Raw genomic sequence first — 22,791 nt, forward strand, 5'->3', positions numbered from 1 at the left:
AGTCGCTTACTGTACTGTATAGTTAATGCCGATATGGTGGACCTGAAGACAACATGAACTGAATGGACATGAGTGAAGTTTTCAGTAATTTCTCATTTTTTTTAGTAAAAAACTGAATTAATTTATGTATATACACATACATGTATACAGATATATCAATGTAAAGGTGATTGACTCTTGTTAGCTAATAGCAAGTAATGCTAACCTAATATTTATAGTCAAAAAATAAAATACGATAGGACACAGAGTGAATTAAATCATTTATTTATTAGAATATATATATATAAACATTATTTACATACACATCAGTTCACATAATACATGCATAGATATAAAATACATCATTAATTTATTATTTATCAATACACAATTATTTTACATGGTACATTTGTACATTTCACATTCACATATCTAATTCATCAAAACATTTTGCACGGTATTTACAGATAATGTTCAAAAAGTACATTACAGAAGTAAAATGTCAATATGTACACATACATCACAAAAACATTGGCCTACGCACTGAAAGGAACTGTGTCTGGAGTCCGGTGTCATTAAGATGTACAAGGTCGTGGAGGTAGTGGTCGGGGAACTTCACATGGATCCTGATAAAGTTCAATTCTTTCCAAACAGTTTCCTAACATAAAAGGATTTCAAGACACATTGCTAGCTCCAACAAAGCATGATGATGGATCATGGAAAAATACTTCTTTGTTTAAGTCAACTTCTTTTCCTTCTGGTCAGATACATCATAACGGTAAAGATCATTGGGTAACATCAGTTCAAACATCAGAAAATTCAATTTTTGTTCTTGACAGTTTACAAAACTCTGTCCCACTTTCAGATTCACTTCAAATCCAATTGTCATCCATATATGGTAAACCAGGTCAAAACTTATCAGTTAAAATCCCAGAAGTTCAACAACAAAGTAACAGCTTTGATTGTGGTCTATTTGCTATAGCATTTTTGGTAGAATTTTGTTTTAATACATTCACAGGGTCTAAGAAAATAGAGTTCTGTCCCCAGTATCTCGACCTCATTTGGTTAGCTGTTTAGAAAAAAGATCATTTTCACCATTTCCAAAAACTCAAAGTAAGACTTGTGGTAGTTCCAAAATTAAATCTGTTAAAATAGAATTTAATTGTTCTTGTGGAAAACCAGATTGCTGGGAAGATATGGTAGGATGTGAATGGATTAAAGGCAAAAAAGTCTGTAATGTTTGGAAACACAAAAACTGTGTAAAATTATCTGCAGGAGACACTTGGTTTTGCGATAAACACTGTTAGTTGATATAAGTAGGTTCACCATTCAGTACAAACATCCAGGATGTTTTTTCTAATTTTTGCAGACTACACATTTTGATGACAAATATACATTTAATTTATAGTGCTTTCTAACTACTAATGTTTCCATCTGCAGTTCGCCTTGTTGCGTATAGATACTCGGATGTTAAACATTTTATTTTCATAGTACACATTTTCATGTCAAACAGATATGTAATTAGTCTTAGTGCTTTTTAACCTATAAATGTTTCCATCTGCAGTTCGCCTTGTTGCGTATAGATACTCGGATGTTTAACATTTTTTTTCATAGTACACATTTTCATGTAAAAAATATATATGTAATTAGTCTAGTGCTTTTTAGCTAATAAATGTTTCCATTTGCAGTTCGCCTTGTTGCGTATAGATACTCGGATGTTAAACATTTTTCTTGCATTTATTCTTAGTGCTTCTTGGTATAGCTGTACAACATTTTCATAACAATATGCATGGTAAGTATTTAGTAAATTGCTGTTTTTGTAATTAATTTTTAGAAATAAAGTATTTGATTACCATTGGACTTTATTTTTATTGTGTTAAGTAGGCTTAATGTAGATGTAATAATTATTATCAATTCATTACTAGTAAAAACAATATGCAGGTGTATCAAAAATAAAAGTAAGAAAAAATTGTTTGTCTTAATTCAGTCTCCAAGATCTATTGTGTAAATAAAATTATATGGACTCAGTGTAGAACCACGTCCCCGTCGTTGAGTCTGGAAACATATATGGCCAAGAGTTCTACATATTTCTTGTTGAAATTACATATACATATGTACTACTAAGACTAACACAGGTAACTTATAATAGGCCTATCTGAGTATCAGGTCCCGCTCAGGTCCGCCATGTTATTGTTACGGTAAGCGACCTTATTGGCGAGCTATATTTAAATAAATATATAATATTTCAAAAAAATTACAACCATATGTGAATTTATATATATTCAAACGGAAAACAAAGAGATGTTACTTATATATATCGATTCAATACTCTAAAACCCCGTTCAGGTCCTCCTTCAGGTCCCGTTCAGGTCCGCCATATTATCGGTACGGTAAGCGACCTTTTTGTCGAGCTTTATAATTAAGTCTTCAAAAAAATTTTTTCACAAAAAAAAGACATCAAGATGTGTATTAATATATATTCTAGCATAAAATAAAGAGATATTGTATATAAATATGCATTTAATACTCTAAAACCCCGTTCAGGTCCTCCTTCAGGTCCCGTTCAGGTCCATTCAGGTCTTTAGTAGGACTCGTAATCTATTCAACGCCTTTTCTTATAAAACTAATCATAACGATACAAACAAAGCAGTGTATCAATATGCAAAGTATTCAAATGATTAGCTTGTCATATTTTACTTTTTTATGATTCTATACTATACTTATTTGAGTTTGATTTGTTATGTCGTAATTTGGTAGAGAACCACTTTACGATAGCCGCCATTGTTGGTTGCTACAGAAAACAACAGAAGGTCCCCGCGCACCGACTGAAAGAACAATCATGGTAAATACCATTTATTCTCAATCGTAGCATGAATTATTTGCTATGTGCTAATTATTGTCTAAATTGGCATACCAGAAAATATAGTCAGTATGCAAAATGACTCTCTTTTCCGACATTTCAATCGAATTACCCTACAGACAACAGGCTGATTTACTGAAAACATCGGTGTTTAAATACTGTCAAATTACAAGGCCTACGGATCGGATTAGATCAGCACTATCTAAATTGGGGAAATTCATACATGTAAATCTATCGAAATGCATGGACCATACAACAGAATATATATGTAACATATTTTCAGTCCAGGTTTTATTTTGCCCAGGAACAAGCTGCAAAATTAGACTCTAACTGTTCCAAATCAAAATGAAATTTAGTTATATATGTCCTGATTTTACTTTTATATTTTTAGATATTGACGGATCCCTATCTAGCGAAACATGTTTGATATTGTTTTCTTTATATAATTTTGTAGCCTCCAAAGAAGGCACCCCCTAAGCTGTCAAAAGCAGAAAAAGAAAAACTCCAGCAGGAAGAAGATGAAAGAAAAGCACAAGAAGATGGTAGCTAATTTTACATATAAGCTGGACAGGATGAGGTTATGAAATGAATTGTTTATTGAATGGATGAAGCTAACGATTGTTTTATGTGGTGTTAGAAATTTATAAGTTATGTCATATGAAACGTTGGTTTTGAAATATTTGAACCTTGTAACTTAACTTGTTTATATCTCAAAGATTCTTTTTAATTCAAATATTCTGTTTGATTCAAAGTATTTTGTTGACAACACTTTTCCTTACTATATGCTATGTATTCAAGTAAACTTATTTCAGCTGTCTTGAAATATACCAGACCATTTTTAGCTCACCTGGCCCGAAGGGCCGGTGAGCTTATGTCATGGCGCGGCGTCCGTCGTCCGTCGTCCGTCCGTCCGTCTATCCGTCAACATTTCCTTTAAATCGCTACTAGTCATAGAGTTTTGCATGGATTGTAACCAAATTTGGCCACAAGCATCCTTGGGGGAGGGGGAACAGAACTTGTATAAATTTTGGCTCTGACCCCCCGGGGGTAGGAGGGGCAGGGTCCAATAGGGGAAATAGAGGTAAATCCTTTAAAACCCTACTTGTCCTAGAGTTCTGCATGGATTGTAACCAAAATTAGCCACAAACATCCTTGGGGGAAAGGGAACAGAACTTGTATAAATTTTGGCTCTCTGATCCCCCAAGGGCAAGAGGGGCGGGGCCCAATAGGGGAAATAGAGGTAAATCCTTTAAATCGCTACTAGTCAGAGTTCTGCATGGAATGTAACCAAATTTGGCCAGAAATATCCTTGGGAGAATATGAACTGAGTTTGTATAAATTTTGGCTCTGGTCCCGGGGGGCAGAAGGGCGGGGCCCAGTAGGGGAATTATAAGTAAATCCTAAAAATCGGTACTTGTCCTAGAGTTCTGCATGGATTGTAACCAAATTTGGCCATAAACATCCTTGGGGGTAGGAGAACAGAACTTGTGGCTTGAAATTTTGGCTCTGACCCTCCGGGGGCAGGAGAGGGGGGGCGCCCAATAGGGGAAATAAAGGTAAATCCTTTAAATCGCTACTAGTCATAGAGTTCTGCATGGAATGTAACCAAATTTGGCCATAAATAATCCTTTTTGGAAGGGAAACAGAACTTGTATAAATTTTGGCTCTGGCCCCCTGGGGGCAGAACGGGTGGGGCCCAATAGGGGAAATAAAGGTAAATCCTATAAATCGCTACTTGTCCTAGAGTTTTGCTTGGATTGTGACCAAATTTGGCCATTAACATCCTTGGGGGAAGGGGAACAGAACTTGTATAAATTTTGGCTCTGACCCCCTGGGGAAGGAGGGGTGGGGCCCAATAGGGGATTTAGAGGTTAATATTAAAATTCCTTCAGAAAAGAAACAATGAACCTGTATTCAGAACATTACTTGGCATTACAAACCAGGTGAGCGATACAGGCCCTCTGGGCCTCTTGTTACTTAAATTGAGCAAACAGATTTCAGCTACCTGCATATCAGAATTCAGAGCAATTTTATTTTGACTTTTTACAGAGGAGGCTCGGGAAAAAGCCGCTGTCGAGGAGAAAGAAAGAAAAGCAAAAGAAAAACAAGTAGCTGCAGAAAAGAAGAAGTTGGAAAATGAGGTCAGACAAATTGTACCTACAACTAATTTTCAACGTTTTGTCATTTATATTGCCAAAATCAACAGATCCAAAGTTAAAGTGACTCCTTCACTGAAATTCTCCTGGCCCTTCAATCATACAACATGCAAGATGAGCATACATGTAGATTTATTTAATGATGATTATAACTAGTAAAGCTAAAAAAAAAAACCTTAAAGGTAATATCTTTTAAATGTTTTTTAGATATATATGATATTCTTTATTTTTAATGCATGAAGTATAATTGTAATTTTCAGGAGAAAAAGAACAGATCTATAGAGATGAAGGAGTTAACACAGATCACGGAAAGAAACAGAGATGCTTTAAATGAACTTCACAATAACAGACGAAAGAAAGCCAAGGTTTGTTTGTCTTACTTTCAGAAAAATACATAATTTTTTAAAAACGAAATAACAGATTTCTTGTTTTCATTTATGTATACATTAGTGTATTAAAAAACACATTCACTACAATGTATCCAAACCTCATTGCAAACAATACCCCGATAATCATTTATGAGTAACTTGTGGATTTGAGAAAGATACCTAAAGAAATATGATGACAGCATTTTACATGAATATACAATAATACAATAATATTCTACTAGTTTTTGGAAAGAATTTGTATAGGCTTTGCCTGTTGTCCCATCCATTTGTTAATATTTTATTATTTCATGATTTATCTTGTAATTCTGTTTATAATTTTTGTATTATCAGTAAATGTTTTGAAATGAAATACAATAATACAGAAGAAGTTAGTGTTTTACAATTATATTTAAATAAACTGTTGACAGTGGGCCAGATATATGAGATGTGACGGTTCCCCAGATCCCACTATTGCCGGAGAAATAAACACGTACATCAACCTCCGTATGGAAGACCGAGAACATGATGACGTAGAGTCAGTTCTACAGGCCAGTAAACTAGATATCTCGGTAAGTGTATACAGGTAACTAGATATCTCCGTATGCGTATGTGTATATCTAGGTATCTCGGTAAACGAATAACTAGATATTTCGGTAAGTGTATAACTAGATATCTTGGTAAATGCATAACTAGATATCTCGGTAAGTGTATAACTAGATATCTAGGTAAATGTATAACTAGATAACTCAGTAAGTGTATAACCAGGTATCTCTGTAAGTGTGCCATAATACCAGTAATTTCATTAATTGTTATGGTGCATTAGTATTGCAAACTTGATCAGTATATATATAAAAGTTTTATTAGTATGAAACTGTGTTAAGTATGGTCCTTGTCACTCAGCTGACAGAGTATGCTTCTTTGGCTCAGTTTGAATTTTAGGAGTATGTATTTACCCTGTTCTTTTATACTACTAGTTTCTAAGCTTATCCATTACTTATATTTAAGTTGTTGTTACCAAAAATAAGGCAATTATTTTTCTCTTTGCAGTTGATCAATGAACTTGACTTTTTACTGGAGGACACGCCTCCAGAAGAATTATTGCCGGATGAGGTAGCAAGGTATTATGAGGTAAGAAATTAGTTTGACTAAGCTAAGGTAAAATATATTCTATCTACACTTGTATTTCAAAATTACAAGTGTTATCCCTTTGACAGCAATAAAGGGTTTTAATTTATCATATCTGATGTATCCTGTTTTATTATCTAGAAAAGTCCTCTATTGCTTGAGTAGAAGCTTAAAATCCAATAACGGAAATTGGAGCGTAATTAACTTTTAAAAATATAACTCATTTTAGTATTTTAAAAGTTTATTTTTACTTAATTTTGCTTCAGCAAACCCTGAAGCTTAAGCCAGTAATAACAATGAACTTCTGATTGACAGACCAAAGAAGATCTGCAAACACTGATGAAGACAAAACTTGATTTCGCGACAATGAAACTTTTACAAGAAGCATCTGTCCGAGCGGATCCTGAAACATTTAACCTACAATTTGCCATAAAAAATGAAGACACCTGTTTGAGTGTGTGGGGCAACTTGAGTAAAAATCCCAGGTATATGGTATTATATTCTGTACATTATATAGACTGCTATTTAAGTTAACTTTTATCACTTGGCTATGTCTCAAAGTTTTGGTTGAAATACAGCGTTGAAGGAGGATGAGATCTTTTATTTCATACAAAATATGTTGTACAGTAGAACAGGGTTATAACATGTCTCTAGAGACCAGATTTTGTGATTTACATATTACAAACATTTTATAGGAACCTGGGTGGGTAATGAAAATTACTGTGTTATAACCATGAATTTGTAATGTAAGTGTATTCATTTTAAACATGTTTTATTGTACTGGATATCTTAGATTTACTCAAACTTTATATAGTGATTCCTCTGCAATGGACACCATTTTGAGGTACCAATCTATATTTTTTTTTTTTCAGAATTAAATCCTTTGAGTTTACAAAGCAGGGTTTCACTTTTGACATCCCTCGGCCGTTGACGTTGTCAGACTGTGGTATCCGTGTCCTTGACCCTAAGTATGACCACTACTCTCCAACCTGTAAAAGTTTCCGCCCCAGACCAAAGAAACAGCCAGGTGTGTTTACATTACCTGTACTTTATAAAGACATATCGTTAGTGGAAGATTGTCAGATGTATCAATTATATAATAAATGTATATTGGTTATAATAATGGATGTATTACTTGTACTTGTAACTTATTGTTAGACACCATTAGTTAGCTGACTACTGGTAATCAAACCACATCACTCTTAACTGGTTGTTGTCTGGTTGTGCCATATAAAAAACTGGGATAAAACTTGGATTGTACTTCTTGCCAGTGTATGTTTTGGAGACTTTTGAAAGTGTTACAGTAAGGGTCAGGGCTTCAGTTACAGAATCTGTTAGGAAATCTACAATTCCACCAGTCTTTGGTTAAATATACCTACAAAAAGATATTAATTACAAATTGTCAAGTACACAGCAATAACATTCAGTGTTCACATTATGTCTGTTTTTCTGAAATAGCAACTGTGATATACTGTAATCGTATTTATTTTGGCATTTTTACAGAACCTGGTTAAGTATAATATATAATGGTTTTTTGTTCTGATTGATGATACTTATACAGAATCTGAGGTGTTATAATATTATACCTAATGTTTTTGATAACACTATACTGATGACATGTATATAGAACCTGAGGTGATGTAGTATTATACCTAATGTTTTTGATAACACTATATTGACGATATTTAAATAGAACCTGAGGTGATGTAGTATTATACCTAATGTTTTTGATAACACTATATTGATGATATTTAAATAGAACCTGAGGTGATGTAGTATTATACCTAATGTTTTTGATAACACTATACTGATGACATGTATATAGAACCTGAGGTGATGTAGTATTATACCTAATGTTTTTGATAACACTATATTGATGATATTTAAATAGAACCTGAGGTGATGTAGTATTATACCTAATGTTTTTGATAACACTATATTGATGATATTTAAATAGAACCTGAGGTGATGTAGTATTATACCTAATGTTTTTGATAACACTATATTGACGATATTTAAATAGAACCTGAGGTGATGAAGTATTATACCTAATGTTTTTGATAACACTATATTGATGATACTTATACAGAATCTGAGGTGGTATAATATTATACCTAATGTTTTTGATAACACTATACTGATGACATGTATATGGAACCTGAGGTGATGTAGTATTATACCTAATGTTTTTGATAACATTATATTGATGATATTTAAATAGAACCTGAGGTGATGTAGTATTATACCTAATGTTTTTGATAACACTATATTGATGATATTTAAATAGAACCTGAGGTGATGTAGTATTATACCTAATGTTTTTGATAACACTATATTGACGATATTTAAATAGAACCTGAGGTGATGAAGTATTATACCTAATGTTTTTGATAACACTATATTGATGATATTTATACAGAATCTGAGGTGGTGTAATATTATACCTAATGTTTTTGATAACACTATATTGACGATATTTATATAGAACCTGAGGTGATGTTGTATTATACCTAATGTTTTTGATAAACACTATATTGAGATGATATTTATACAGAACCTGAGGTGATGTGTAGTATTATACCTAATGTTTTTGATAACACTATATTGACGATATTAAATAAATAGAACCTGAGGTGATGAAGTATTATACCTAATGTTTTTGATAACACTATATTGATGATATTTATATAGAACCTGAGGTTATAGCAGTATACTTACACTTGCTATAACTTTGCTATGTACCTAATGTTTTTGATAACACTATATATTGATGATATTTACATAGAACCTGAGGTGATGTAGTATTATACCTAATGTTTTTGATAACACTATATTGATGATATTTACATAGAACCTGAGGTGATGTAGTATTATACCTAATGTTTTTGATAACACTATATTGACGATATTTAAATAGAACCTGAGGTGATGTAGTATTATACCTAATGTTTTTGATAACACTATATTGATGATATTTAAATAGAACCTGAGGTGATGTAGTATTATACCTAATGTTTTTGATAACACTATATTGACGATATTTAAATAGAACCTGAGGTGATGTAGTATTATACCTAATGTTTTTGATAACACTATATTGACGATATTTAAATAGAACCTGAGGTGATGTAGAATTATACCTAATGTTTTTGATAACATTATATTGATGATATTTAAATAGAACCTGAGGTGATGTAGTATTATACCTAATGTTTTTGATAACACTATATTGATGATATTTAAATAGAACCTGAGGTGATGTAGTATTATACCTAATGTTTTTGATAACACTATATTGATGATATTTACATAGAACCTGAGGTGATGTAGTATTATACCTAATGTTTTTGATAACACTATATTGACGATATTTAAATAGAACCTGAGGTGATGTAGTATTATACCTAATGTTTTTGATAACACTATATTGACGATATTTAAATAGAACCTGAGGTGATGTAGTATTATACCTAATGTTTTTGATAACACTATATTGATGATATTTATATAGAACCTGAGGTTATAGCAGTATACTTACACTTGCTATAACTTTGCTATGTACCTAATGTTTTTGATAACACTATATTGATGATATTTACATAGAACCTGAGGTTATAGCAGCTAGTATACTTACACTTGCTATAACTTTGCTATGTACCTAATGTTTTTGATAACACTATATTGACGATATTTATATAGAACCTGAGGTAGTACCAGAGGAGGAGGCCCCTGTCGTGGAGGAACAGGCCCCAGCTGAGGAGGAGAAAAAGGAGGGAGAAGAGGAGGAACCAGTGGAGCGTGAAGAGACGGTATGCTTCATCGATCTTATCATAGAAATGTAGATCAATCTGAAAGTACAAATATGAACCTCAAATTAGTTATCATTGCTGTAGTTCAAATAAACTTTTCAATATTTCTTGTCTACCTATAAATCTCTCCTCAACCACATACTCACTAAACATTACTTTTCTATGTCGTATCATCCTTTAGTTTTACTGGCTTTATAACTTCCTACCATAGCATGATAAAGAAAAGGATTTTGAATTGATACGTTTGTTGAAATCTATAAAAATCATTAATTCTCCATGTTTTTTCCCTTTGTTTTGTTTTATAAGACTGATAGACATTTCAAAGAAATTTATGTTACCTGTCTTTCAGCAGTGTCTCATAAATTCAAATTTTTTTTATGTAATAGCACTGAGCATTAATTAACATACTTTATTTCAGAATGACCTTTTAAACCTTGTTTCTGTGACCTTAACCTACTTAATTAACAATTATTTCATTGAGTCACTGATTGTAGAGATTTGTACACATTCAAGCCCATATATTTTTATTATCCTTCTATGCATTGATTCCAATAGAAACTTTCTTTGTACATATTATTTTGGTTTTGGGAATGTTTAGTGATTGATATTTGTGAAGAAAATGTTTTTGGACAATATTGGATGGAAGTGTTAGGACTTATAGTAACAAATAACAAAGTTTGAAAATTAAAGATTGTGATGCCATTGCAGCTGAACATTTTGATAAACCCTTTTTTAATAAAGGGAAATCTTTGAATACATGTATACGGATATAATAAGTAGTCCAATATCTAAAGATAGGATATTAAAGTAAATGGTAGAATACTTTATTGAGTGAATGGTAGGATATTTTATTGAGTGAATGGTCCTGTTTATATTATATAAAGTTAGATATGTAAACAAACTGTTGATTTTGTCCGAGTAACCTTACTGTGATATTCTGCACACTCTAATTACCTGTATCACCTTTCTCTCCTACACACACCTGTTTATATTTACCTGTAAGTATCCATGGGAAGGTTTACCTGTGATTTTGATTGTTGGTGCATGTTACAGTAAAGCCAGAAATATTTGTCAACTTACATTAACCTACCACCATGCTGGTAATAGTGACATAAATGATAGTCTCCTTCGTCAAGGGGAGATAATTTTGTAGGAAAATTTATCCAAGAAGTTCTGTATGAAAAGTTAGCAGGTCTGTGAAAACTGGCAATGAACATGTAACTGGCAAATATTTCTGGGTCTGCACTGGAATCACTCATGACAATAAGTTTGTTAATAAATAACTTCTGTATTATGCCTTTTATGCTATAACAATTGTTTTCAGCTTTTCATTGTAATTACTGAAGAATTTACAATGTATGTGCAGCATGATATCATTTTACCAATCCAGTTTAAAGCTACTCCCAACACAGAAGTTAGAATATGTATATATAACCTTATGACTACATATTTATCTAACACGGCATCAAGCCTGTGATTTCTTAATTCAGACACAGCATGGAAAAACACTCATAGACCAGGTGTCACTTTGTCTAGGTTACCATAAATATTATACATGAATGTGTGCATGAATACTCTGATAAAATTGTGCTCAGCTTTATTGAATGTTCACCTCATTAGCTTTCACAAAACACACTGAAGATATTCAAGTTTATTTTAGATGATTCAGTTTGTTTGCTTATATACACATCATGAAAATAGTTTTCCAGATAATGCCTGTACCATTAAAGTTAAAAGTTTCTTAAAATTGTTAGTTTTAATTAAATTCAGTTTTGTGTATAGACATTCAATCCAAGATAACCATATACAGTGTTATATTTAAATGAAATTAATTTTCTCTTTGTTTCTGGCTTTCTGATTGGCCCATTCATTTTTTTCATTCAACAAAGAAAAAAACTCCAAGAATAGCACGGAAACCCGACGTTATCGTTATGTCAAAATATAAACATTGAGGTTGCATATCGATTTGGAAAAAATAATCCCTTGGAAAAAATCAATGGAATCATACGGGTAAACGTATTTCATTTTATAAAGTAGCCTGGAAAATTAATTATAAGCAGTGAAGTCACTATTTTTTAATTTCATTGGGTTATGAAATAAACTACGCGGATTCACACAATTTGCCAACAAAATTTCTTTCATACCCAGATGAAATTAAAAAATAGTGACTTCGATGTTTAAATAAAAACAAAACTAAAACTCACTCACAAAAAGATAAAAATCACAAAGAAATATGAATGAATTAATTAATAAATAAAAAAGTACTTTGTGTTTCCCTGCTCTGTCCCATCCACTGCTGTAGTATTGGATTTTTATCACATTTCAAGGAAAGTTTTATTACAAACTACTGAAGGCAACATATTACAAATGAACATTTAATGTTTATGTTCAAAATCACTGTTTGTTCAAATAGCTTTTATTATACTTCTATATCACTTGTTGGCAATTTTAATTGTTATGTTTTCATTGATTTTTAAATTAACCATGTGTGTTTGTGTGTCTTTTACCAGTTAGACGTAACATACCCTGGTTAAAATACGAAACTATCATTTGAAAAAAGTTTTTAGATTGATTTAAGACTGATGACTGCAGATTACATCTCAGTTATATCTGTCACAGCAATCATTTTATGTTTTCTTACTAAATACATGACTTCTTGAATGATAAAAGTGTTTTGTTTTTTAATAAGTATTGAACACATTTGTATCTTTAAAAAAAAATAGTAAAACTTGAAAAAAAGAAAATTGTCAGAAGCTTACATTTTCATGATTCAAGTTTTAAAATGATTTCACTTTCTGAACTTGCAGGATTTAATGGCTGCATTGAAGGAGTTGGAAGATGGACCAAAAGATGAAGAAGAAGAAGAGAAAAAAGAAGAAGAAGAAGAAAAGGAAGAAGAAATAGAAGAGTTTGAGGAAAGAGCAACACCAGGTAGGGAGCCAGGTTACTTGGATTTATAACATTCTCTATGCCTGAATTTGTTTTGATTTACTACAACAAAAACAGGTCAGACCAGTTCATTGCATCGTTTTGGTGAGGAATCCTTATTTATTTATTTTTTTACAGAGCCACAGGAATGGGAGGACTTTGCTGAGGATGACGACATTGTTGATCTGCGAGCCAATGATATCGTAGGAGGAGTGTTACACTTTGATTTGATGCACCTGCCACCCCAGCCCAAAAACATGGCCTCATGGACAACTACATTATGTATGTGTTTAGCATTCTATAGCAATACAGTGGTTGTAATGGATGTTGAAGGAAACCAGAACACTCGCTGATCCCCGTACATTTCTGTTTAAACCTAGCATGATTAGATAAGAATCATAGAAACCACACATAAATTTTGGGACTTTTGTAGTTTTGATTGGAATTTAATTGAAAAATCTTGTCAACTTTTAAAACATATAGAGTATTCACTCTGAATGACCGTTACATGTACAGTGCTACATGTCAAGCATGTACATATGCCACACACCCGTATACTGCGCCCCCTATCACAAAGTATGACATTAAAGGGAAATAAATATTGCTCAATTCTGTTCCATCATGAATGTGTATAGAACATCAGAATAACGCAAGGAAATTGATTATACTATTGAACGTGTGTAGGTGGGATGGGGGAGGGTAGTTAGCTTTCTTTTCTAGTGAAGTACATTTGGATGTTTCTCATCCACAATGATAGAAAGTTCCCCTAGAATTTACCCAGATAAACTGTCATTGCATTGCAGTGGTAGACCCACCTGAGATTCAGTACATGGACTACATAGCAGACATCGCTCTGGCCCCACCCGCTCCTGCGGAGGGTGACACGCCCACTCAGGAGAAGAAGGAGAAAGAACAGACTCAGGACACCAAGCGTGACGAAAAACCACCGATCGGTGTTACCATGAAGTATGTATGACTGCTGTATGCCTAAGTGATTTAGTGACAGGGAATGGGGCATAAGATTGTCTTCCTTCATCACTTTTGTTTCTGAGATATTTTGTAATTACTAAACACCATGTATACTATATATAATTTCAATAGTCTCAATGGAATTTGATAAAGAAATCAGCATTAGCTGAGAATTCCTTCAAACTAGCTATATAATATTAGCTACGTTGAGAGACTCAACTAATGATACTGTTTTCTGTCCCAGACTCCCGTCAGAAGTGCTGTTCTCTGAGGAGCCGTTGATTGCCAGATGGGACTACACAAAGAAACACTGGAAGCAAGATGGATTCTCAGACATGAAATATGATGAAGGTTTGTATACATGATATTTTATTATTCTGTTGTTTTGTTCAAATATATTTCGATTTCACTTTACTGACAAATAGAGCCTGTTTTGTAGCATGGAAAATGAAGCTATATTAGTCTTATTTTTTATTTGCTGTACGTGAATAATTGTGAATATATATTCACAAGTGCTTATCAGTAGTGATTTGCACACTATGTAAACATTTTGTGCTGCTGCTGTTTTCATGCTTATTACACTTGCTTGCTTTTTGTAATCAAGTTTATACATTTCTACAAAAAAATAATATTCGGAATTTTTTGTAGTAAAAATGCCTTTGTATAATTAGCGTAGATTTCCACCTTTCATAAATTTTCTCCATAAGTAAATTTCCACATCGTGTAAATTTCCATCATACAATATTCATTAATGTTTTGCAGACAAGAGGGAGTTCTTTTTCAAGACCGCCTACTTTGGGACGTTTGCGTTGATGCAGGATTCACACCTAAACATGCCTTTCCAGTCCTGGGAACTCCGGCCCCACGGCACCAACGCCGCTGTTCTGACCATCATCGCCGCCATTGTAGAGATTGAAATTGAAATTAAGGTATAAACCACACTTCATTTACCCCATTGTAGAAACAGGTTTGTAACCCTGGTGAATACTAGCCACAATATACCACTCGGTTACAGAGAAATTCTCTTTAGCTTAATCAGTTGAGCATCAGACTAGTAACTCAGAGGTCCAGAGTTCAAAATCCCTGGCAGAGACAGTGATTATGTTTATGACAAATCATGCACTCTATTACAAATTGACATAAAGGTATCTACATTACTTCATTATCACAATGGTAAAATGTAGTCCAAACCAAAGTACCATTATAGCTTTCTGCCACTGCTGAATTAAGAGATAGAAATTAAGGTGCCCACATTACTATATTTAGACAGAGTGTCAAAGATATTCCTTTTTAAACATGCTCGGTATGGTTATATTTTGCTGTAAAGATAAATCAAATACAAAAAAAAAAATCATATTTTATTTCTGTGTCAAATGCATGATAATCTGAATTAAGAGGCTCCCACAACAAAATTTTGGATGTTTTATCACGTTACTGTTCTTGCTTGATTAGCACCTGTTAATTCCCCTGTCTGTGGAGATTTTGAAATAATGAAACAGAATTATTTATTCTTTTGACACAGATTGTCCTTCGTCATTGTTACAATTTATAATATGTATCGCATTTCTGTTTGATTAATTTATATGTTACATTCAACTTTTTAGGATTCTGTATGTTGTCTAAGCAAACCTGATGACCGCCCTGAGCTAGACAAGATAAGGAATGTATGGGTCACCCCTAAGGAACTTGTAAAGGTAAGTCTTCAGAGGAAGCTTGTTAGAGCAAAGGTATAATAAAAACCTAATATGTTTGAACTGATATTGGCCATTTATTAGAAAAAGACAATTTAAAATGATATTAAAAAACAAAACATTTCAATAACATAAAAATGTATCCTCTAACTAAAGATTCTAGGTGGTACAGGTATTGTAGCATCTGAAAATGACTTACTCTTGAAAGTGTTCACCAAACATCAAACTATGACTCAAATTTGCTTTAAATACATTAAATAAATGACAGTGTACAGTGTTTCTTTGATTTCTTCTTAACAAAGTTTTTAACTTTTCAAAATTTTCTAAAAAATTTAATACATTGACCACTGTTTCATAACAATTTTCTTTTCACATTTCATGTGGTCTTCCTATACCCCGTAAATCCTTGAGATTTTTGTCTTTGACCACAGTCTGCAACACTTGATATATTTCATTCTGTAGATGTTGAAACAAGCAGGAATAAATGTGTTCCCAGCAGTGGATTCTTCAAAATATGTCAGCATTCAGAATAAGGTAAGTTACAAGATGTACTGTAACAGTATGTAATAGTTAATTACTTGTGGTGTTACATTGACGAGAAGGGTTCTTCATAATTAAGTACACAGTAGGTGCACATTTATAATGAAAGTAATTATACCCCCTCCCCCCACAACAAAGTTAGAGGGAGTTGACTGGATTTTCAACAAAACTTGGCAGCAATAATCCTTATACAGTTTAAATGTACATAAAATGCTCTTTATCAGTCTGTCTGTCTGTCCTTCACCTTTTTAGGTCATCTGACCCGAAGGGTCAGGATGACCTATTGTCATCATGCACCGTACGTCGTCGTGCGCCGTGCGCCGTGCGCCGTGCGCCGTCCGCCGTCCGCCGTCCGCCGTGCGCCGTGCGTAAACTTTTTATTCAAACGACTTCTTCTCAATAACCGGAAGGCCCAGGGTACTCATATTTGGCCTGTAGGTTGCTGGGATGGAGGGCTACCAAGTTTGTTCAAATGAATGACCTTGACCTTCATTCAAGGTCACAGGGGTCAACAAGGCTAAAATCTTTAAACAACTTCTTCTCAAAAACCAGAAGGCCCAGGGTACTGATATTTGGCCTGTAGGATGCTGGGATGAAGGGATACCAAGTTTGTTCAAATAAATGACCTTGACCTTCATTCAAGGTCACAGGGGTCAAATAGGCTAAAATCCTTTAAACAACTTTTTGTGAATAACTAAGAGGCCTAGAGACCTGATATTAGGCCTGTGGCATGCTGGGATAAAGGGCTACCAACTTTGTTCAAATAAATGACCTTGACCTTCATTCAAGGTCACGAGGGTCAAAAAGGCTTAGATCTTTAAACAACTTCTTCTCAAGAACCAGAAGGCCCAGGGTACTGATATTTGGCCTGTAGGATGCTGGGATGAAGGGCTACCAAGTTTGTTCAAATAAATGACTTTGACCTTCATTCAAGGTCACAGGGGTCAAATAGGCTAAAATCCTTTAAACAACTTCTTGTGAATGACTAAGAGGCCTAGAGACCTGATATTAGGCCTGTGGCATGCTGGGATGAAGGGCTACCAAGTTTGTTCAAATAAATGACCTTGACCTTCATTCAAGGTCACGAGGGTCAAATAGGCTAAAATCTTTAAACGACTTCTTCTCAAGAACCAGAAGGCCCAGGGTACTGATATTGGGCCTGTGACATGCTTGGATGAAGGGCTACCAAGTTTGTTCAAATGAATGACCTTAACCTTCATTCAAGGTCACGGGGGTCAAAAAGGCTAAAATATTTAAACGACTTCTTCTCAAGAACCAGAAGGCCCAGGGTACTGATATTTGGCCGGTAGGATGCTGGGATGAAGGGCTACCAAGTTTGTTCAAATAAATGACCTTGACCTTCATTCAAGGTCACAGGGGTCAAATAGGCTAAAATCATTTAAACAAATTCTTGTGAATAACTAAGAGGCCTAGAGACCTGATATTAGGCTGTGGCATGCTAGGATAAAGGGCTACCAAGTTTGTTCAAATGAATGACCTTGATCTTCATTCAAGGTCACAGGGGTCAAATAGGCTAAAATCTTTAAATGACTTCTTCTTAAGAACCAGAAGGCCCAGGGTACTGATATTGGGCATGTAGCATGCTGGGATGAAGGGATACCAAGTTTGTTCAAATAAATGACCTTGACCTTCATTTAAGGTCACAGGGGTCAAATAGGCTAAAATCTTTAAATGACTTCTTTTCAAGAACTAGAAGGCCAAGGCTACTGATATTGGGCATGTAGCATGCTTGGATGAAGGGCTACCAAGGTTCAAATGAATTACCTTGACCTTCAATCAAGGTCACAGAGGTCAAATAGGCTAAAATCTTTAAACGACTATGTTGTATTGTACTAATAGTCAGATGACCGTTAAGGCCCATGGGCCTCTTGTTTCAGAGTTATACTTTGTTACAAACAGGAGTGGTTGGGGTATAAGCTGGGCTCCTGGACGACAGTTGTAGTTATTCCAATATTTTATAATAATTATAGTGCATGTATATGTATATCAGTTATCATTGATTTGATGAAGAACTTCTACCATCCTCAGTCCCAGGTGTAAATCCCATTGACTTTTATTTATATACCCTTGCCATAGGTATACATAGGCTTGATTTGCCACTTAGGGTAGATAAATGTGTGGGCGGTTTATACCTGGGACCAAGGATGACATTCTACAGGAGTCCATGGTACAGTTTTGTGTATCATTTTTTTCTTACTGTGTCCTTTAACCAAGAACAACCTGTGGAGAAGACATTCATTTCAAAGTGATCTTGATATCACCTGGTATATCTTGACATCTATACATAGCAGCCACCAATCATTACATTGATGTGTGGGTTGTATCACTTCTCCTGTCCATCCACCAATCATTACATTGATGTGTGGGTTGTATCACTTCTCCTGTCCATCCACCAATCATTACATTGATGTGTGGGTTGTATCACTTCTCCTGTCCATCCACCAATCATTACATTGATGTGTGGGTTGTATCACTTCTCCTGTCCATCCACCAATCATTACATTGATGTGTGGGTTGTATCACTTCTCCTGGCCATCCACCAAATTTTATCATTTTAATATGTTACCATAGATTTATCTCAGATCTGGTATGGTGGGATATAAAGATAAAAGTGAACTAAAGGTATACGTAGATAGGAGTGTTATGACTTTTACAAGCAGAAAAATGGCAAAAAAGTTCCCATCAGGCTACATATTTTTGGTAAGATTGAAGATATGATAACTATATGTGATGTCCTTTACTGTTTATTATGGTATTACATATGTATGTTTCATTGAAGTATAAATACTGTACTAACATTATCTTTAAATGATTTCTACAGCATGTGGTGGGTATTATACACAGTGTGTGTTTTTTGTTTGCTTTATGATTTTGAAGATATGGAAACATGCAGTCACAGAAAAAAAAGTTGTTGAAGTTAATTTGCTTATATTATTGAGTGCGATTTTGATTTTTTGATATTTTGATTTTAATGTTGATCTCCATCTGAAAAGTCAATTTCAAGCTATAAATAGAAAAAAGGTTTTATTGCCATGTTTTGTGAGGTTTTGAAAGCAGGTCGTTTTTTAATGCAAATAAAGAAGTCAAGTTTAAACTTATTTTACATCCCAGCTAACTTTGGTAGATTCCTTAAGTATTTACTGGATTTCACCAACACTTAGTTATAAGTTATAGTTGATAAGTAATGTATTTCTGTACATTGTAAATGTTTATACATATAACCATAATGCTGTTTGTAAACCTATCATTGCCCCAACCTTTTCAAATTCAATCTTGCGCTCAAATTTGATTGTGCCTAAATATGTAGGTCTACTGTATATTGAATGACATTTGCTGTGAAATTTTGACTTATGATGAAACCAATACATACATTTTATAAGAGGGAGATATCTTTATTGAAATATTAACATTAATTCTCTGCCTCTACAGCACCCAATCGTGGCAGAAAATGCGTACGAACAGATGGCACTGACAGCCTCCTCCTTCGCCTACTCTTGGTCAAAGTGGAACGGTGAGATTCAGGAGAGCGATAAGATCTTCTTCCAAGTGTCTGAGTGTCTCCAGGACGAGCCCCTACTGGAGGTAAGTCACACAGTGTGATAGCACTGATGGTGAACATGATTTTCATGTCATTGGTATCTAAATAGTTATCTAATGTCAATTGAAATGCCACTTGATATTATTACTGAAAAAGAATAAAAAGAAATTGTGCCTCGTATGCTTATATTAGTTTGCTATATAAAATTTATCAACAAAAGTACGGTATTTGTTTCTCCTCATACTTAAAAAAGTTCCTGAGATAATCAGCTTTAAGTTACATACAATACCAAAAGTATTATTGAAAAAGCAGATGCCATAGAAATAGCCTTTGACTTCTTTGATTTTAACACTCCAATATGTTGATGGATTGCCATGATGTCGTAATTTTTAATAACTCTGTGATTAACAGGAGGACTGGGGTGTATACCTTATGACCAAAAGGAGATCAATGAAACTCAACCTAAGTGACTTTGACGAGACCTACAATGAAGAGATGGCTGACGGAACCGTGGTAAGTCGAACAACAGACATCAGAAACTGAATCATAATAAAGATCTAACACTATTATAAATATCTTTATGTTCTTCAATACCTGTAATTGAAATACTTTGCTGGGATTTCTAATTACAAAATGTACTACAAAAATGCTAAATTTAATCACATGTTTTTAAGTATTGTTTTTATTTTATATCAAATTACATGTAATATGAGTATTACATACAAATGGTCCAAGAACATATTTGATAATTTAATTAATATTTTAGATGATTATCTATTTTGTGACAACCTGTATTTGAAGATATTTGCTTTCTGTAAATTTCACCATACTTTCCCCTGTTTAACACCTGTCTGACCTGAATCTGTTTTTATTTCCAGTTTAAATCTAACTTGTACCATCTGGTCATGGACCTAGCCACACCGACGGCCAAAGACAGGATTACAGACACAAGCTTCCAGTTTGTAGACTGTGTCACGCAGATACTCAAGTCTACTAAACTTTTAACCTTTGCATGAAGCCTGTAAAATTCACTGGACATCATAAATGGTCGCCAACTGTTTTCTGCAGAAGAAAAAGGTGACCTGTTTCCATCACCATTCAAACCTCCTTTTCATGAGATGATGACTTTCATTTTGACCAACTATGTTATAGAATTGTGGAAAAGAAGTGTTGCATATGAACAATACGAAATGAAGACAGATTATTAATTTTGGATTGTCTCTCTTTATGATATGGGAAACAAGATTTCTAATTTTGGATTGTCTCTCTTTATGATATGGGAAACAAGATTACTAATTTTGGATTGTCTCTCTTTATGATATGGGAAACAAGATTTCTAATTTTGGATTGTCTCCCTTTATGATATGGGAAACATTCACAATTTTGTATCCAAATGAGAAGAAGCATGGCTGCCTATCATATGTGACTCTGACACTAGCCAGTAAGTCGCTAAGTTTTCGGCAAATCGATGGCAGAAATATGCCACCATAAAATTGCAATATTTTCTAATTTTCGGATTAACGGGCCTTCGAACTATTAGGCCTTAGCGGTTCAAGTGACCTTAAAATTAACAGATGACGATTACTGCGTACTAATCAGACGGCGTGACCAGACCATTATTACACAATTATCATATAATAAACAAATTATTGAAATTCATAGTTCAGAGAAAAATACTTTGACAACTCTCGGTAAAGAAATTGCTATCAAATTTCTTCATCTAGGTATGTACAAACACATGCACACAATTATTTTCATTAGCAATCCAATATGGCGAGTGTTATCCATTGTTTGCGCATGTGTACAGGAAGGCGACAAGTCGACAACTCGACAACACGACAAGTCGACATTTTACCGCGACAACACGAGATTCTGTACGCGCTAATTAGCGTGTTTGAAATGTCGACTTGTCGTGTTGTCGACTTGTCGTCTTGTCGTGTTGTCGACTTGTCGCGGTTCGAAAACGCGACTAGTCGACATTTTAACTGTTAAATCTCGGGTTGTCGCAGTTTGAGACCGCGACAACTCGACAAGGCGACAACACAACAACACGAGATGGCCGTAATCAGCCACCATACTAAATACTTTTGTTCCATCTTGGCCTAATCGTGGGTGAGGTATGAATATGAGGATGAAATAACGAAAGTTAATGACAAACAAGTATTAGCTTCCCAAAAAGCTAAGAAGGCTACCATACAGCATTATTTATTAGGAAGCAATAATAGGAAAGCTTGACGAATTGTTCTGTTCACAGTTAGCTGCCATAGTTCTTATGACAATTCATTTTTGAAGAATGATAATTTAAATGCTTTCACATTCAATGTAAAAGATAATTAACTTCATGATATTCATGAAAGGGCCACTAGGCTAACTTTCCGAAACAAAAAAAAAAATGAAAAGAAATAAAGGTCTCTTAAAAACAATTTTAACTTAATAAAATTGATAATAATGGCTAAAGATGAGGTTACAACATTAACGAAGTTGAAGTTTTGCCGTCTGGCGCACAAATATTCAACTAACACGACGTCGGGAAACATAATACGACCTGCGCTTTGAAAATTAACTTTTTGTTTATTTTAATAAAGTTGTTCAGAAGGTGTAGTGGGCCTTTTCCTAATGCTAACAAGTTTTCCGTCTAAAATACACTGTACTGATATACATGTACATAACATAAGCATAACATCTCGGTTAAAACTGTACTTTACTTTAGCGCATACAGTTCCACAAATATCCCCGAAGTAAAGTCTAACTTTGTTTCACTAGTTAGGCTATATATAGATCCTCCACTCGCTCAAGAAAATGTTTAA

At 34.0% G+C, this 22,791-nt stretch overlaps 1 protein-coding gene across 4 annotated transcripts; it reads left to right on the plus strand.

Annotated features, from left to right (window-relative positions):
• Positions 1 to 2,259: 2,259 nt before the first annotated feature.
• On the plus strand, positions 2,260 to 21,424 carry LOC138329545 (dynein axonemal intermediate chain 7 homolog). Of its 4 annotated transcripts, none has more exons than XM_069276615.1 (20): positions 2,260 to 2,369; positions 2,777 to 2,821; positions 3,294 to 3,381; positions 4,889 to 4,980; positions 5,256 to 5,360; positions 5,792 to 5,932; positions 6,411 to 6,491; positions 6,804 to 6,973; positions 7,361 to 7,515; positions 10,188 to 10,297; positions 13,105 to 13,228; positions 13,364 to 13,507; positions 14,029 to 14,191; positions 14,439 to 14,545; positions 14,957 to 15,123; positions 15,799 to 15,888; positions 16,348 to 16,419; positions 19,876 to 20,028; positions 20,396 to 20,497; positions 20,863 to 21,424. In XM_069276615.1, the coding sequence occupies exons 2-20, from the start codon at positions 2,819 to 2,821 to the stop codon at positions 20,998 to 21,000; spliced, it is 2,205 nt and encodes a 734-aa protein (XP_069132716.1). In that variant the 5' UTR covers positions 2,260 to 2,369; positions 2,777 to 2,818; the 3' UTR covers positions 21,001 to 21,424. The 4 variants fall into 4 exon arrangements, with proteins under 4 accessions (XP_069132716.1, XP_069132715.1, XP_069132713.1 ...); XM_069276614.1 differs by lacking the exon at positions 2,260 to 2,369 and adding an exon at positions 2,520 to 2,645 and having other exon boundaries at positions 2,737 to 2,821; XM_069276612.1 differs by lacking the exon at positions 2,260 to 2,369 and adding an exon at positions 2,627 to 2,645.
• Positions 21,425 to 22,791: the final 1,367 nt, after the last annotated feature.

This window comes from Argopecten irradians, chromosome 8 (genome assembly GCF_041381155.1).
Source record: "Argopecten irradians isolate NY chromosome 8, Ai_NY, whole genome shotgun sequence".
NCBI lineage: Eukaryota > Metazoa > Mollusca > Bivalvia > Pectinida > Pectinidae > Argopecten > Argopecten irradians.